Here is an 18476-nt window from a genome sequence, read left to right as displayed (position 1 = left end):
TTAGGCACTGGCACTAAGAGCTCTGCTTGGAACCAATATTTGTAACGGCGTCTCTGTGGTCTTCAGTGCTTCCTGTGTTTGTAAAGGTGTGTTGCCTGTGTTTGTAAAGGTGTGTTGCCTGTGTTTGTAAAGGTGTTGCCTGTGTTTGTAAAGGTGTGTTATCTGTGTTTGTAAAGGTGTGTTTGTAAAGGGGTGCTGCCTGTGTTTGTAAAGGTGTGTTGCCTGTGTTTGTAAAGGTGTGTTGCCTGTGTTTGTAAAGGTGTTGCCTGTGTTTGTAAAGGTGTGTTATCTGTGTTTGTAAAGGTGTGTTTGTAAAGGGGTGTTGCCTGTGTTTGTAAAGGCGTGTTATCTGTGTTTGTATAAGATGTGTTTGTAAAGGTGTTTTGCCTGTGTTTGTAAAGGTGTGTTATCTGTGTTTGTAAAGGTGTGTTTGTAAAGGAGTGCTGCCTGTGTTTGTAAAGGGATGTTATCTGTGTTTGTAAAGGGGTGTGGCCTGTGTTTGTAAAGGGGTGCTGCCTGTGTTTGTAAAGGGGTGTTGCCTGTGTTTGTAAAGGGGTGTTATCTGTGTTTGTAAAGGTGTGTTGCCTGTGTTTGTAAAGGGGTGTTATCTGTGTTTGTAAAGGTGTGTTTGTAAAGGTGTGTTTGTAAAGGGGTGCTTGTAAAGGGGTGCTGCCTGTGTTTGTAAAGGGATGTTATCTGTGTTTGTAAAGGGGTGTGGCCTGTGTTTGTAAAGGGGTGCTGCCTGTGTTTGTAAAGGGGTGTTGCCTGTGTTTGTAAAGGGGTGTGGCCAGTGTTTGTAAAGGTGTGTTGCCTGTGTTTGTACAGGGGTGTTGCCTGTGTGTGTAAAGGTGTGTTTGTAAAGGGGTGTTGCCTGTGTTTGTAAAGGGTTGCTGCCTGTGTTTGTAAAGGGGTGCTGCCTGTGTTTGTAAAGGGGTGTTGCCTGTGTTTGTAAAGGGGTGTTGCCTGTATTTGTTAAGGTGTGTTATCTGTGTTTGTAAAGGTGTGTTTGTAAAGGTGTGTTTGTAAAGGGGTGTTGCCTGTGTTTGTAAAGTGATGATGCCTGTGTTTGTAAAGGGGTGTTGCCTGTGTTTGTAAAGGTGTGTTGCCAGTATTTGTAAATGGGTGTTGCCTTTGTTTACAGGTGGCTGTGTTCCTGGGACCTGTCACAGCGATCCCCATCCTTCTGTTTAGTGGGTTCTTCGTCAACTTTGATACGATCCCAACCTATCTACAGTGGCTCTCCTATGTGTCCTACATCAGGTGAGAAAATAATACATACATCTCACTTCAGGTGGGATAACTAGTACAGGTGATCCATTGCAGACATGCACACATGTGTGATAAGTACTGGTGACCATTACACATACAACTCTCTACAGGTGGGATAACGAGTACAGGTGATCCATTGCAGACATGCACACATGTGTGATAAGTACTGGTGACCATTACACATACAACTCTCTACAGGTGGGATAACGAGTACAGGTGATCCATTGCAGACATGCACACATGTGTGATAAGTACTGGTGACCATTACACATACAACTCTCTACAGGTGGGATAACGAGTACAGGTGATCCATTGCAGACATGCACACAGGTGTGATAAGTTCTGGTGACTGTATGACATACACTCTCACTACAGGTGGGATAACGAGTACAGGTGATCATCACACACATGCACACAGGTGTGATAAGTTCTGGTGACTGTATGACATACACTCTCACTACAGGTGGGATAACGAGTACAGGTGATCATCACACACAAGCACACAGGTGTGATTAGTTCTGGTGACTGTATGACATACACTCTCACTACAGGTGGGATAACGAGTACAGGTGATCATCACACACAAGCACACAGGTGTGATTAGTTCTGGTGACTGTATGACATACACTCTCACTACAGGTGGGATAACGAGTACAGATGATCATCACACACATGCACACAGGTGTGATAAGTTCTGGTGACTGTATGACATACACTCTCACAACAGGTGAAATAACGAGTACAGGTGATCATCAAACATACACACTCACTTTAGATGAGATATCTCGTACAGGTGATCACACATACACACTACAAGCGACACACAAGCATGAGAAGAAACTATGGTGAATCTTATAAATACAGCAGTCCTCCAAGCAGTGTGTGTCTTTGTCCTCAGAATCAATTAATTGTTTTGAATGCTTTTTTGTGTGAAAACATTTCAGAAAAAAATAGACATTTTCAAAGGAAATTTTTGTATCCTACCAGCCATATAATGTTAACCTTGAAAATAACACCTATGAATTTGAACACCTAAAGTCTTTGAAAAAATAAATCCATAAACCAACTGATTACGAAAAAGATGGCCTCCCCTCTGTCCTCACCCTTCATTGATCCTTCATGCTTCAGGTATTCCTTCGAAGGAGTTCTGCAAGCTATATATGGCTTCGACAGGGGATCACTGAACTGTGATGAAAGTGTCTGCATCTTCAAGAAGGCATCCGATGTTCTCAAGCAGATGGATGTTGAAAATGCCGAGTTCTGGTTGGACTTCATCATTCTCTGTATATTCTTCGTCATCCTGAGGATAGGCTGCTATTTTGTGCTCAGGTGGAAGGTTAAGGCTCAAAGGTGAAAGGTCACAATGTGATAGACTGGGGAGGAAGATCTGATGCTCTAGTCATGTGATTATCACATGACGGTCATGTGACTGTCATGTGACTAGCTGTGTGGACAAGCTTGTTCCACATGCGATTCAGGGACAGAAGCCATTTTGTTAGCTCCAATGGAGACACCACGTGGGTTTTACTCAGCATTTTGTTTCAATACAGACACCCTTGTCACAGTTTTTGATATTGAATACAATGGTTATTTGTAATCGTCACATTGTAAATAAACAATTTAAGCTTTTCCTGTGACCGATGCTTGAAGTATTTCTATTGCATGGCTCAAGATTTTACAGGAAATATGGAAAAGCCGGAGTAGCCTCCCTTGTCATCATCGCTTTTTATATCCTTGATTTTGATTGGATATCCAGAGCAAGATTTAATTGGATGAGAATATTCGGAGCATGTTCTGAATGGAAAAACATGACATGGACAAAATGCCAGATAACTCTGGATTGGATGATTTAGTTGTGACGTGAATTTTCATTGGACAGCATGCCATGGTGTACATGCAAGTTTGGACCACATGGAAGTGTCACATCGGATGAAAGGATACCCCCGATTGGACAAAATAGTCAAGATACCAGCAAAGTCCAGTTTGGATAGACATGGAGTATCAGCTTTCTGCCTCTGTGATGTTGACATGTCAGAGTGAAAATATTTGTCATGTTTGTACTTTTTTGGTTACCAGTATTCATTACTGGAATTTCGTATCCTACAAATTGAATAATTGTTTCGACCAAATACTCCAGTGATTTTGTTTCATTTACCATTAAGATCTTTCGAATTTCTTCCCCCACTATTATATTTATTTTCCTGTCTATGGCCCAGGTGTGTAGGTCCAGCAACTTTCTTTGCAGAGTTGCCTCCCTTGGCTGCCAGAATCCTCTTACGATGATAGGTTTGTCTCTACGATTTGCCTCTGATTATGATCCTTGGTCTGTCAGCAGCATATGAGTTCTACTTATACAAATATCCGTGACATCCGGGACAAAAAGGTTGCAATTGGTTGCCATAGTTACACGTTTGATCACATTTTCTTGCCTAAGTTATTGGTTAGAATTCTATCTTGAGTCATTACTTTTGGTACAAAACAAATCATGGAAACGTCAGTTTATGTGTCTGTGACAGGTTACCATGGCAACGGTGTCTGCCAGACAGTACGTTGTCATAGCAATATTGGATGTCTTGTCAGTGAAGACATGAGTTGAATCCAATGCAATAATGTCGTTGTGGTTACAACTGACCTATGTCATGGTCATGTCATGGTCATGTCTTTATCAAAAGCGATTTTAGCACTATGATGACTGTAGCTTCAACACAGCCCTATGATAGTCATGCCACACCAATCGTTTGAATGAACGGGCAGGTCATCATGTTTCAAATGTGTGTCTTTGCTGTGACTAAAAAAATAAATAGTGCTACGTCCGAGCTACTCTCAAAATGTCTCGTCTTTTGTTAGTTGCCTTTTGTAAATCTGTGCAATTGATTACATTTATGCATTTTTTGTGAATATATTTACATTTATGCATTTTTTTGTGAATATGTGTGATCTGTTGAATCTGTGGTTTGATTTCTGCGTGGTCTCTTCAGTTTAGAAATACTCAAATCTGCATAGGTTAATGTAGGATGCTCATATGGTTTACCCTCTGCACATAAGTAGAAATAGTAATTTTTGATGCCAAAGATGTAAATTTTTAAATTATCGATTTTCTGAATAACTTCTGCTTTGATGTAAATAAGCTGCCGAGGTCAAAGCATCAGGTTTTGGCCCTATGACCTTGATTTTAAAAAGATGACTTTGATGTTGAGAATACAGCGTCTTTCTATTGCATTTGGGCACAGATTATAGTTTCGGTTGAGACGACGGCTTGATCTTTGTCAAAACTGAAGCTAAGGTGTGAGAGAGTGTTTAGATATACCATAGTTGATGCCTCAGGCAAATATTAATTGAAGAAGATAATATATTTATTTTTCTTGAATTTAAAAATAAAAATTGTTTGAAACAGGGTCCAAGGTAATCATTTATCAAATAGTCAGTTAAAATATGCTTGAAATGTTGACATTTGAATAGGGTTTACAACTTACTATGTATAGTATTTGGAAGGATTTGGAGGGTTGTTTAATATGTATAGTATGTATGTTGTAACTGATGGTTACAGCTCTGTGTTTGAAAGAATACCTTTGTTTTGATATTATGATTTTGTGGGCGTATTGTTTGTTGAAGGAGATTATTATTGAATGACCCCGTTTGTTCTATGATTATGGAAGAATGTCCTGTATGTAATATTAATGACAAAAACTACTTAATTATTGGATGTCTGACATTGGTTGTTGACAAGCTTATTGGAAAAAAAGTAAATCAACTTGCTATTAAGTTGTTAAAATAAAGTTTTATTACCATATTCGACGTAAAAAGCGCTCAGGGCGCTCTCAAAATTACAAATACGGGGCAATAGAGTTGAAAGATAAATTTCGTGGTTTATGCTGACAGTCTGAAATGTTTATATACGACAGATATATTCTTCCAGAGTTTAATTGCCCAAAATTAAGGGTGCATATTACACGCAAGTGCGTATTATACACGAATGAATAAGTCTTGTTTACATTGATCAATCGGAAGGGGTGCTAATTGGGATTGTTCACTAGCCAATATATTAACAAATATCGCCGTGGGCGCTTATTAGAGTGGGGCGCTTTTTACGTTGAATACGGTATTCATATTCGTCTCAATTTAGAAGAAATATTTTAATCCATTGAGAGTTCTCTGATTGGACATCAGACAGTGTTTTGTTTGACTGTTATGGGTGTCCCAGTCGTCTAAGGCGCCGCGATTCGCTGTGCAGAGTTGCGTCCCTTAGGCCAGAAACCTATGATTGTGGGTTCAAATCCCGGTTCGCCCCGATTATGTTTCTAGGTTTGTCATCACCATACCCGTGCTTGTGGGTTTTACCGAAGTGGTAAACGTCTGAGACCTGCATCACTTCGGGCTTTCTTCCCACATCAAGCGGACACGCCGTGATATAACTGGAATAATGTTAAAAGCGGCGTTAAACCCAACTCACTCACTCACCATGAATGTTTGATGTCTAAGACTCTTACACGTCCTTGTATGGATGGTCCCATGCCCTATACTTCACCCAAGGTAGGAGTCATCACACAATCAGGATATGTGTACCCAATCACATCATCTTTGGAAAATAAGTTACACAATTCAATTTTTAGCTCACGGGACTGAAAGTCAAGTGAACACATGTCTTGGTGAATTGTCCAGTCATCTGTCGGTCGTGAAGTTTTACATTTTCGGCATCTTGTGGGAAACTACAAAATCTGATGTGGAGTTGATACTTGGCATTCATGATCCCAGCCATCGTGTCGCTTACATTTGCACACAGAATTCCAATCCGACTTAAAACATGTCCGCCAATATTTATTAATATTTAAGGTGAGCTTCCGAGCCTTGTGGCTCTTGTTACCTTTATCCTAATCGGCAATGCTAACTCAAGCCATAACAATGACTTCAGGAAGATTGTTGTGAGTTAGTTGAAATCCTGGTACAATTTGTTGAAAGAACTTTTACTAGTCTGATATTTTGTTTGTTTGTTTGTTTAGTTAATGGAACATGACGGTGCAGGGTATGTTACCATGGTGACATGGGAGAGTGACAACACTTTAGGGCATCTTTTGTACTACTGTGAAATCGACAATTTGTGTTCAGATACCATGGGGCATTAGTTGATCAAGGTGAAGATGTTTTTAGGGACCATTCTGAAAAGTCAATGTTGGATGGTTTGTGGCATGCAGATTGTGTGAACGGCTTTCCAATATGTTGTAAGGAGTTGTGTCCCCTAGGTGTGCCAGGAACCTATTATTAAATGTTCGAATGCCTGATTCCCCCTGATTATGATTCTAGGTTTGTCAGTAAGCTACCCATACTTGTGGGTTTCACAAAAGTGGTAAACATCTAAGGCCAGTCATTTCTCCTAAATGAAATAAAGTGACACGCCGTTGTATGACTGAGTGAGTGAGTATGGTTTTACGCCGCTTTTAGCAATATTCCAGCAATATCACGGCTGGGGACACTAGACATGGGCTTCACACATCGTACCCATGTCGTGAATCGAACCCAGGTATTCGGCTTGACGAGCGACGCTACCTGACCGCCCCTTGTATGACAGTCAATGTGAACACATGTCTTGGTGAATTGTCCAGTCGTCTGTCGGTCGTGAAGTTTTACATTTTCGGCATCTTGTGGGAAACTACAAAATCTGATGTGGAGTTGATACTTGGCATTCATGATCCCAGCCATCGTGTCGCTTACATTTGCACACAGAATTCCAATCCGACTTAAAACATGTCCGCCAATATTTATTAATATTTAAGGTGAGCTTCCGAGCCTTGTGGCTCTTGAGAACCCAGGTATTCGGCTTGACGAGCGACGCTACCTGACCGCCCCTTGTATGACTGAAATAGTCCGATGGAAACACATATGCCTGATTGTCGGTGCGCATGCACTAGGGCTGGGATGGGTAGCTCGGGTTAGGTGGGGCCTGAGTAGGACTCGGGTACACAGGACTACCCAGACCTCTGTTTAGTCGGGTTGTATATTATTTGATAAAAATAAAAGTCCATGGTTACACAAGTCACTAATGTTCAAATTTCTTTCTGCCTAATCAGGCATTCCTTCTGACTTTTATACATTTGAGTGAAGATAAACCTTCAGCCAACTTCAGCATAGGCAGGATCAGATTGTGATGTACGTGTATCTAAATTGCGTGTATCAAAATCGAATGTGTTATGTGTATCTAAGTTCTGTGTATCTTAATCAGATTGTTTAAGACGTGTATCTAAATTTTTTTGCCAGGGCTCTTGAGACCTACAGCGAGGGGTCAGGTCGGGTTGGGTCAGGTCATAGGGGGTCGGGTTAGGTCATAGGGGTCGGGTCTTGTCAGGTCATAGGGGATCGGGTCTGGTCTGGTCAGGTCATAGGGAATCGGGTCTGGTCTGGTCAGGTCATAGGGGTCGGGTACGGGGTAGTAAATTTGGACTCGTCTCAGCCCTAGGATGCACCAGAGGGGGAAGATTTACCCTCCCACCTGGACCCTGTGACCTTGTCATTGCAGCTATAGCACCACAGCTCAGGCCAACTTTGTTTCCCCTGACCTGCAATCCTGGTGATAATAACTTAAAATCAACAAAGTCCCAAGTCAGTTGGACGACACTTTGAGACTCCAAATTCTTATTTCTTTTGAGGTTCAATCTTCCCACGATGCGTATCACAATGTTTTCTTAATGCTTGGTATATCATTGATTTTTAGCATGTGTTTAATGTTATTCACTTGCCAATTACCCCCGGAGTGTGCATCTGGAGTATATTTATGGAATGAGTAAACATTATGTTGTACCAGCATCTTGTTTTGTTCCATTTGTGAACTTCATTTCATTCACAGGTGTTTCAAATTGCTTCTGAATTCCACATTTCGAATTATACCATAGCTCTCAATACAGCCTTGTGCATCGTAAAATATTGTGATACTCTTAATGCCTCCAATACCCATCCCAGTTTTGAGACACAGGTGTGAGTCTTTCACTTTCTACCCATCCGAGCTATACTGCTAAGGTCGCAGTAGGAAGAGGGTCACGAATTTTCATTGATTTTGACCGAATGTCTCCCTGGCATTAGCCCTTGAACAAAGCACATGCAATGCAAATATTATGTAGTTAGTGTGTTAACCTAGCGTATAGTCAGATGATTTATTTATGCAGGATTACACAGATGTGAGCTGTGTTTGTATATAGTTTGTTCATGGTTATGAGATTTTGTAGTCATGTATAGCTTCACAGTTGGGTGTTCAAAGGCTGCACGTTTGTGGCAGTCATTGTGTAGGGTTATCTCCCTTTGAACTGTTACCTCCCTTTAATAGCCATGCATTTGAAAAAATGTGAAGACATCCCAGAGGATTATCTCCCCTTGAACCAACAGTTATCTCCCTTTGGTGGTGTTACTTTTGAAATTATTGGATATTAGGACAATGAATTAAAAACATTTGCGGTTGGTTTTGTTTGGTTTTCCGCCAACTTTGTTTACATAATTGTTTTATCATCTTCATCTTGTGCAGTTGAGATCAGCTTGAGTGAGTTGGTGTCTGATGTTGATGTAACGCATCCAGCCTATGCCTGTATCAGCTGCTTAAAGTGTTTTACATTGTGCTACTCAGTTTTAAGGATGATGATTGAAATGACATCTTAAGGACTCATGTCAGTTTTCTGCATACTTCATTTTGGAAAGTATTCACATTTTTGTATTTTAAATGCTGCATTTGTAGAAATGTTGATTTATTTATAACAGTGATTAAAATATCATGTCAGATCCAAAGCAATCATTTCAAGCAGTAGAATGGCTTATTTTGTTACATCTTTGATATCAGTATTTAGTTATTATTTAGTGCGTCCACACTCCATTGGAAGGTTTGGTTTGTTGTCATGTACGTTTGGTTTGATGGGAAATGTTTTGAGAGGCAGTGTTGTTATTGCTGACAAATCCGACCGGTTGTACCCAGACATTTGTTGGTTTGGTCATGATTAAGCTGTAGATATACTTCTCAAAAGACGTTCAAGAACACCTTATTTTTTAAGACCTTCTTTTGAGTAGTATACATTTATGAAACTCTTCGTGTAATCAAATCCATAAATTTTTGGAATTAATGAGGATGCCAAGTTGCCAACCCACTTTTCGTATGCTTGATGTCATAAAATCTGGTACCAATATTTGAATATTTAAATTTACTTTTCGTCTTTTTCTTGTTAATAGTGACAAATCAGTATAATATTTGGCTCTAATTTTATCATACCAGCTGAAAACAAGCTGTTATGACCAACGAGTTTCTAGCTTGGATTCCAAGACAAAGTAAGGCCCAAATTAAGTGACACGCCAGATGCCTCGAGAGGGATCTTTAATGTACATCCCAAAACATATATTTTTTAGGAGTTTTCAGGCGATGCTGGGAATGAGGAATGTATATATGTACAGGACTGGTTTGATACGCCACAGGTAAAGGAATAGTTTATTTATTGTATTTGTGTCTCGTGGGAGTGGCCGAATAGAGCAAGTTCATGTCTTTCAAAAGTAATCTCTTAATTTATGTAATAATCCTTTGTGCAGTATGAGTAAATTTCTCATCGATATTGTTGTCCAAGATAAAGATGAACATATCTCTCAAAGGTTAAACTGACATATACTGAGGGCAAAAAGTAAGGGAACACGAAGGACAGTCACAAAAAAGTAGCGTCTGCATTTCCCTTTCACTCAGTGTTGTCATTAAGGCCTGAGTGAAATGAAGGGGGCACGGGTGGCCCAGTAGTCTAAGGCGCCGCAATTCGCTGTGTCCCTTGGGCACGCCAGAAACCTGTGATTGTGGGTTTGAATCCCGTTTTGCCCCGATTGTGTTTCTAGGTTTGTGTGCTCATGGCTTTCACCGAAGTGGTAAACGTCTGAGACCTGCATCACTTCGGGCTTTCCGCCCACATTGAGGTGACACGCCGTGATATGACTGGAATACATGTACTGTTACAAGCGGCGTTAAACACAACTCACTCACTCACTGAGTGAAACGGACAAACCACTTGTGTTCACTATGTCAAACTTCTGTGTAAAGGTATACCCTTACTTATTTCCCTCAGTATATTTTAAGTGTTCATTTCTATTGATACTTGTTGATTTTTTTAATCATGTCAGTTAAACAAATTGTTCTTGTTTTTCATATACCATATTTTTTCTCTAAAATTCATGATCTTAAATTCTGTTTTAAAATATCTTAATTCAAGAGACATCAATAAGGGAAATTAACACAGTGTCTTTGTTTAAATCTGCAGTTATAGTTTACAGATGAATAGTATTTTTAAATTTTGTATATATTTTTGAAACTGTTAATGAGATAGTCTTTCACTTCTAAATGACCTTTGAAATATTTGTTAATTCAGTAATGCATCATGTATATATATGAGAATGAGTCTCTGTTAGCCTTGTAACAATGTGGGGCAGTGGGCCAAGTGGTTGATGTGTTTGCTTGGTATGAACTTGTTCAGGGTTTGATTCCCCGGGGTTGGAGCAGTGGTTGATGCACTTGCTAGTTATGAACTTGTTCAGGGTTTGATTCCCGGGGGTTGGGGCAGTGGTTGATGCACTTGCTAGTTATGAACTTGTTCAGGGTTTGATTCCCGGGGGTTGGGGCAGTGGTTGATGCACTTGCTAGTTATGAACTTGTTCAGGGTTTGATTCCCGGGGGTTGGGGCCGTGGTTGATGCACTTGCTAGTTATGAACTTGTTCAGGGTTTGATTCCCGGGGGTTGGGGCAGTGGTTGACGCACTTGCTAGATATGAACTTGTTCAGGGTTTGAATCCCCAGTGTTAGGGCACTGGTTGAAGTGCTTGCTAGGTATGAACTTGTTCAGGCTTGAGCCAAGTGGTTGGTGCCCTTGCTAGATATGAACTTGTTCAGGGTTTGAATCTCCAGTATTAGGGCAGTGGTTGAAGTGCTTGCTACGTGTGAACTTGTTCAGGGTTTGAATCCCCAGTGTTAGGGAAGTGGTTGATGTGCTTGCTAGGTATGAACTTGTTCAGGCTTTAGCCAAGTGGTTGGTGCCCTTGCTAGATATGAACTTGTTCAGGGTTTGAATCCCCAGTGTTAGGGCAGTGGTTGAAGTGCTTGCTTGGTATGAACTTGTTCAGGGTTTGAATCCCCTATGTTAGGGAAGTGGTTGATGTGCTTGCTTGGTATGAACCCGTTTAATGATGGAACTAAAGCCACTTGAGAACTTCTCGCTCTTTTAAAAGCATTGTTCTTTCACTATGTTTTATAGATCTGTTAAAACTGTTGCCAGAGGTGCATAAAATAATGGGCTGAAAATCTTTTCAAATTTCAGAAATCTCTTTGGTAAAATCGTAATTATAAGGGAATATATGTTCCAAGCAACAATCCATGTTTCATCTTTTTGAGTCACCCCACCCACCATCATTCTATGAGTTCACTCGTTTCAGTTCATTATCAGCGTTTGGCCATGGTTTATGAAGGATCCAATAAAGGAAAAGGCTGAACAGTGTGAAATGAAAACCAAATTGGTTGTTTTAATCCACTGTCTTGCATTTTCTAATTAATTTTCATTATTCTGAAGCGATGAGAGAATGTAACTGCCATATTGATAGTGAGGCTGGAATTAAACAAGTTGTATGTTGGAGAAGATATCAACGTTTTGAGAATGTTAATGCCTTGTTGAGTATCTCCTTGGAGAAATGCACATTTGTATGGTTACAAATATCTTATTCCAATTTCAAACTAACAAATATCTCAGCTGTTGGTAGCTTTAAAATTATTTGAAACAATATATTTGCGAAAATGTTTTTTGGTTGATAAAATGTGCTTTGATTTGAAATGAATTTTGTATTCAAATTTATTGGTGGAAAATATTGGAAATGACAGACAATACCTTTGTGTTTGAGTGAGGCAAACCGATTATTGACAAGGCAACTCCTTGTATCGGTGGGAAAGTGTGTTAGTGTGATGTCCCCTTGATCTATATTTGTATTCACCACACTCTGTGGGCGAGTCACGTGTACATAGGTAACAATAAAGTACAATCACTTCATGGTTTGTTATTTTATTGCTGATTAACAAAGGACCCTGGTCAGAATTGGTCTGATTGTACGAAACGACTTAATAGGGGACCGTTTTAGTGGTGGTCTTGTGGTAGAGCGGAAGGCCGGGGATTCTTCGCTGCATCAAACCAAAAGACATTAAATGATGGTACTGCTTGTTATCCTGAGGGGGCACGGGTGGCCCAGTCGTGAAGCACCATACCCGTGCTCATTGGTTTCACCAAAGTGGTAAACATCTGAAACCTGCATCACTTCGGGTTTTCCTTCCACATTAAGCTTGCCATGAATAGCTGGAAAATTGCTGATGCGGCGTAAAACAATATTCATTCATTCATTCATTCCAAATTAAGCTGTCACCTGCGTTATGACTGGAATAATGTTAAAAGCGGTGTTAAACCCAACTCACTCTATCACTCACTCACTCACTCAAAATCCAAAACGAGGTTGTACCCGCATGGCGGCAAAGCAAACACCTGGAAGTGACCATTTTGCAACAGACCAATATTTTGCAGTCCATGAAAAACGTTCTCTGTAAACCTCATCTCCGGCCGAAAGTGGGTGGGGGCAATGTCAGGGAGGACCACCATTAGCAGTGACATAAACTTGTCAACGGCGCCTCATTGACGTCACAAGATGGAGGAAGGATTGTGGGGTGGCATTCCACATCTGGACCAAGGCCTGTTTCAGCTGGATCAACGTCATCCGTTGGTTGGAAGTCGATGTAAACCGCGTTTCATTTCATCCCTCATGTCTTCGATGGACGTCGAATCTGGCTGGATGTTCTGTTGTCCAGTGGAGTCGGTGACCGCAAGTGCCACACAAGGTCATGCATTGTCCTGCTGTGAAGTGATATTAGAGAGCGGCCAACCCTAAAGAGGCAGATTATTTCAGGACAACCCCTCCCCACAGTCGAACAAAGCATAACCACAAGATGTCATTTATGTATTAGAAAATGCTGGTTGTGATTTCTTTTGGTGACAAACGTGTTTTTAGTAAAATGCACATTTTTGTGTCAAAATTCAGTAAAACAAATATATATCTCTAAACAAGTCAATTTTGCATATTGGATTTCTCATTTTATCACAAAATCAATGTGCTGATATAAGAAACATACAATAGAATAAATAAGCAATATTGTTTCATTAGAGTTATAAACCAAAATGGGTTAAAAACATGAAAAAAAACACTTTGTGTTTTCATTTTCAAATTATTAAAAAACTCCCCGAGATTGGCGCCAATACAGGAAGATGACAATATTTCGTCTTCACTTCGGAATGTATGAGAAATCTAAATGTCCAAATTTAAGTTTCGTCCATGAACTTCATTTATCAAGTTGTTATCATATATAAGATAATTATCCCCCGCCACGAAGTGGAAGGGGAATATAGGAATGGGTGCCGTCCGTCCGTCACATTTCGTTTCCGGAGCAGATCTTGATAACTGTACCATATTTCTTCACCAAACTTGGCACATAGATAGATCTAGTGGTGAACTGGTGCCTTTTGATAGTTTAGGATTTAAAAAAAATATATTTTTCGAGTTTCCATGGCAACGACTTTGATTTAGACTGAAAAAGGCGGTAGTCCTCGTTTCCGGAGCAGATCTTGAAAACCGTACCATATTTCTTCACCAAACTTGGCACATCGATAGATCTAGTGGTGAACTGGTGCCTTTTGATAGTTTGGGATTTAAAAAAAAATTTTTTTTCGAGTTTCCATGGCAACGACTTTGATTTAGACTGAAAAAGGCGGTAGTCCTCGTTTCCGGAGCAGATCTTGAAAACCGTACCATATTTCTTCACCAAACTTGGCACATAGATAGATCTAGTGGTGAACTGGTGCCTTTTGATAGTTTGGGATTTAAAAAAAATATATTTTTCGAGTTTCCATGGCAACGACTTTGATTTAGACTGAAAATGGCAGTAGTCCTCGTTTCCGGAGCAGATCTTGAAAACCGTACCATATTTCTTCACCAAATTTGGCGCATAGATAGATCTAGTGGTAAACTGGTGCCTTTTGATAGTTTGGGATTTAAAAAAGAAATATTTTTCGAGTTTCCATGGCAACGACTTTGATTTAGACTGAAAATGGAGGTAGTCCTCGTTTTCGGAGCAGATCTTGAAAAACGTACTATATTTCTTTACAAAAAGGCCCAGTGAACATAGTTCACAGGAGCTAATGCATTGCACACACCCGACATGTCATATTGGCGGGGGATGTGAGTATTTTATGCTTGTTATCTACTATAATTGCTGATCATATTAACTTTGAAGTTCAATCTGAAGCAATTGATTCAATATTGTCAGTAACTCATTAACAAATTCATTTTTTTTGCTCCACTACCGTAAGATGCATTGGTCACTACCAATGTAACTCTAACCCTCAGGTTCATTATCACGTGCACCGTTTAGGCAGCCAGAGCAGGTGCACTGCTCTCTGTACATGGTAGTCCAGCCATGAGGCAGGGACACTTTCTGGAGACGACAAGCATATGATCTGTCACTGCAGCTCAAATGAGTGATGTATCTGACTTGGACGAGTGCTCACGGGTTCACACGAGCATGTTGTGTCCAAGACGCCCATCATCACCTAGTTCCCTCAGGATTCTCCACACTGCGGTTTGGCACATGACTATGTAGCCGACCCGTGAAGATCCGGGGTAGAATAGGTCTTCAGCAACCCATGCTTGCCGTGAAAGGCGACTATGCTTGTCGTAAAAGGCGACTAACGGGATCGGGTGGTCAGGCTCGCTGACTTGGTTGATGCATGTCATCGATCCCAATTGCGCGGATCGATGCTCATGATATAAATCACTGGATTGCCTGGTCCAGACTCGATTATTTACAGACCGCCGTCATATAGCTGGAATATTGCTGAGTGCGGCGTTAAACAACAAACCAAACCAAAGACTATGTAGCCATATTGTCTCAAAACGTGTTGCTTGAAAGCATCTTGTGTCGGTGGGAGCATTCTAGCTGCCTTGTCAGTGTTGAAAGCCTGGACATAGTCTAGGTCATCCAGTGTTTTTCGTATATTCTATAGGGCTTTACCAAGCATACTCAGAAACATTTGTGGCATTTTTATGCATTAATTTAGAACTTGACCTTCAAAGTGACATTGACCTTCAAATCGACCTCTTTGGTGGTTTAAAAAAATCATTGATTTTAGGCAGGCCTTTATAATATCCTATATAGAAATAGTATATAGGTATGTGTTGTATAAAACTTTTAGTAATGAAATTAACAATGCGAATTAAACAGTGCCCAATTTGACAAAATGGGTGGGTTAGCATATTACCAATTCTTTCAAATATCATAAAAGTTATGTTGAATATGAACACATCATAAGGCGTCTCGGTTCATTTTTAACATCAAATGACTTGGTTGATAATACTAATAATCCATTGCGAAAATAGAACGAAATTAACCATTTGGGGGCTTAGTTTTACTGATAACTCAATTTGTGCGAGGCTACAGGTTTTTACAAAAAATATAATTCAAGTCTATTATAGGTAAACTATCACATAAATGATAAAAAAAACAGGACTCAATGCACACGCTACCTTTTTAAGGGGACTTTATTTGAGTTTCACTATTTTTACAACAGAAATGTGCATTTTGACCCCAAAACAGTATCTTCCACCAAAACATTTGACCGCAACCATAATTTTCTAGTCTGCTGGATACAGAGACATAAAGAAAATCTAAGTTTGCTTTGTCCTACTTTGGGGAGGGGTATGTCGGCAGTTTGAGGGTCTGGCCACTACTCTATATGTCGTCCATAGGTCTGAAGATACCGTGAGGACGGATAACTTCGTCACGTTACCGTACACCTATCAAATTACGACCCCATCACCGAATGGCCGCCTCCGTGGTCTAGTGGTATAGAGCGTCCGCCAGGAGAGCAGAAAGTCCGGGGTTGGATCCCCGGCCGCGTCTTATAAAAAGACCTTAAAAGACGGTACTTGTTGTTACCCTGCCTGTCGCGCGGCATTATAGGGCTAAAACAAGGACTGGTCTGCTTGGAGTCAGTAGAATGTGAGTAGGGTATTCATGTCAAACTGCAGTATTGTATCTCACTGGGCTAGCACAAGCACTATAAATCGGCATTAGTCCGGACTAGCACAAGCAGCCACACGCACACACGCATGCACGTCGCTATATCAGTGCAATAATCTTCTGGACGCGACGTTAAACACCATTCACATCATCTCACCCCACCACCGAATGCATGAAGCTGAACACGCGCGTCAGCATAATGCAGGATGCTGAATACGCGTGTCAGCGTAATGCAGGACGCTGAACAAGCGCGTCAGCATAATGCAGGATGCTGAACAAGCGCGTCAGCGTAATGCAGGACGCTGAACAAGCGCGTCAGCGTAATGCAGGACGCTGAACAAGCGCGTCAGCGTAATGCAGGGCGGTGAACACGCGCGTCAGCGTAATGCAGGACGCTGAACAAGCGCGTCAGCGTAATGGAGGACGCTGAACAAGCGCGTCAGCGTAATGCAGGGCGCTGACCACGCGCGTCAGCGTAATGCAGGATGCTGAACAAGCGCGTCAGCGTAATGCAGGACGCTGAACACGCGCGTCAGCGTAATGCAGGGCGCTGAACAAGCGCGTCAGCGTAATGCAGGGCGCTGAACACGCGCGTAGCGTAATGCAGGACGCTGAACACGCGCGTCAGCGTAATGCAGGGCGCTGAACACGCGCGTTAGCGTAATGCAGGATGCTGAACACGCGCGTCAGGGTGATGCAGGACGCTGAACACGCGCGTCAGGGTGATGCAGGACGCTGAACACGCGCGTCAGCGTAATGCAGGGCGCTGAACACGCGCGTCAGCGTAATGCAGGACGCTGAACACGCGCGTCAGCGTAATGCAGGGCGCTGAACACGCGCGTTAGCGTAATGCAGGATGCTGAACACGCGCGTCAGGATGATGCAGGACGCTGAACACGCGCGTCAGGGTGATGCAGGACGCTGAACACGCGCGTCAGGGTAATGCATGACGCGGAACACGCGCGTCAGCGAAATGCAGGATGCTGAACACGCGCGTCAGCGTAATGCAGGACGCTGAACATACTCAGCGTAATGCAGGATGCTGAACGCGCGCGTCAGTGTAACGTTCCACTCGATGTTAATAAACACGGTGACGGCCATCACTGCTATAGCGTGAGAACTGGACTCACCTGTGAAGAGGACTATAACAAAATGTATATTTATTGAAAAGCGCACCTCGTACTTCTTGTGGTTACTGTAAGTAGTACTCCTTATCGGCGGAATGGCTTGTTCTCACTTTAGAGGTATAAACACACATGCAGCTATCTTCGTTAATTAATCATCGCGATATTTCGTGATTCTATTTCAAGTGGCGAGGACTATAACTGCCCTGTAACCTGAACATCAAATGTTGTCTGGACCACTTGGTGCACTTCGATGACGTGGCATCAAATTGGACGTATAGCTAGACATCGTGGTCGGATGTTAGGCTCTCGTAATCTATTCCTCACAGTCCTCGCAGTAATCGCACATAGACCAGGGATGCTGCGGGCTGTCGAAGTGGCAGTTTGAAACCGACGTCGAGGTTAAACCAGACGGATATGATTATCTTGCCGACGTGACGTTACTTGTGAACGTCAAGAACGTGGTCGGTCCATGGTGTTGCCACTCGTGGTACCGACACCCAGAGTGTCTGTATGGTATTGCGATGAACACCTAAACGCCTAGAAAAAATTAACCTCGTGTGGTCGGTCCCTGGTGTTGCCAGTCTTGGTACCGACACCCAGAGTTACTGTATGGTGTTACGATGAACACCTAAACGTCTGGAAACTTAGTTAGAAACAATTAACTTTTTAAGCATTCCATTGCCCGCAACAACTCATTTTCAGTTCGGCGAGGCATAACCATTTGGGGTGTAATAGGTGGAACTCGTTGATTCAGGGGAGGTAACACAGTATGTTCAGCATCGATCTACGAATTTGGGATACAATAACATGCATCAACCAAGTCAGCGAGCCTGACCACCCGATCCCGATCTGTACTTTAGGTATATACATGAACGGTGTACGTCTGACAAGAAGACTCCGACGCCGGGAATCAACACAGCTTCGAGAAACTATTATACCTTTTACTAAATTTGTTCTTGTTTCTGTTTTCATAATTAAAACAACCC

General features: G+C 41.6%; 1 protein-coding gene and 1 long non-coding RNA gene across 4 annotated transcripts in view; both read left to right on the top strand.

Annotated features, from left to right (window-relative positions):
• Positions 1 to 4264, top strand: part of LOC124132915 (ATP-binding cassette sub-family G member 1-like) — a 47862-nt gene extending 43598 nt beyond the window's left edge. For all 3 annotated transcript variants that reach the window (XM_046497078.2, XM_046497077.2, XM_046497075.2), the window contains 2 exons: positions 1142 to 1260; positions 2398 to 4264. In XM_046497078.2, coding sequence (XP_046353034.1) covers positions 1142 to 1260; positions 2398 to 2623 — 345 coding nt within the window. In that variant the 3' untranslated portion in view covers positions 2624 to 4264. The remainder of the gene's footprint in view (positions 1 to 1141; positions 1261 to 2397) is intronic.
• Positions 4265 to 5606: 1342 nt separating this feature from the next.
• LOC124132914 lies at positions 5607 to 9921 on the top strand. Its single transcript, XR_007221868.1, has 2 exons — positions 5607 to 6784; positions 7074 to 9921. It is a non-coding gene; the product is annotated as an uncharacterized LOC124132914 (long non-coding RNA).
• The last annotated feature ends 8555 nt before the right edge of the window (positions 9922 to 18476 follow it).

This window comes from Haliotis rufescens, unplaced genomic scaffold, assembly GCF_023055435.1.
Source record: "Haliotis rufescens isolate VD_foot unplaced genomic scaffold, xgHalRufe1.0.p SCAF_18, whole genome shotgun sequence".
Classification (NCBI taxonomy): domain Eukaryota; kingdom Metazoa; phylum Mollusca; class Gastropoda; order Lepetellida; family Haliotidae; genus Haliotis; species Haliotis rufescens.
The sequence above is the reverse complement of the archived record's forward strand: the minus strand, read 5'-3'. Positions and strand labels throughout refer to the sequence as shown.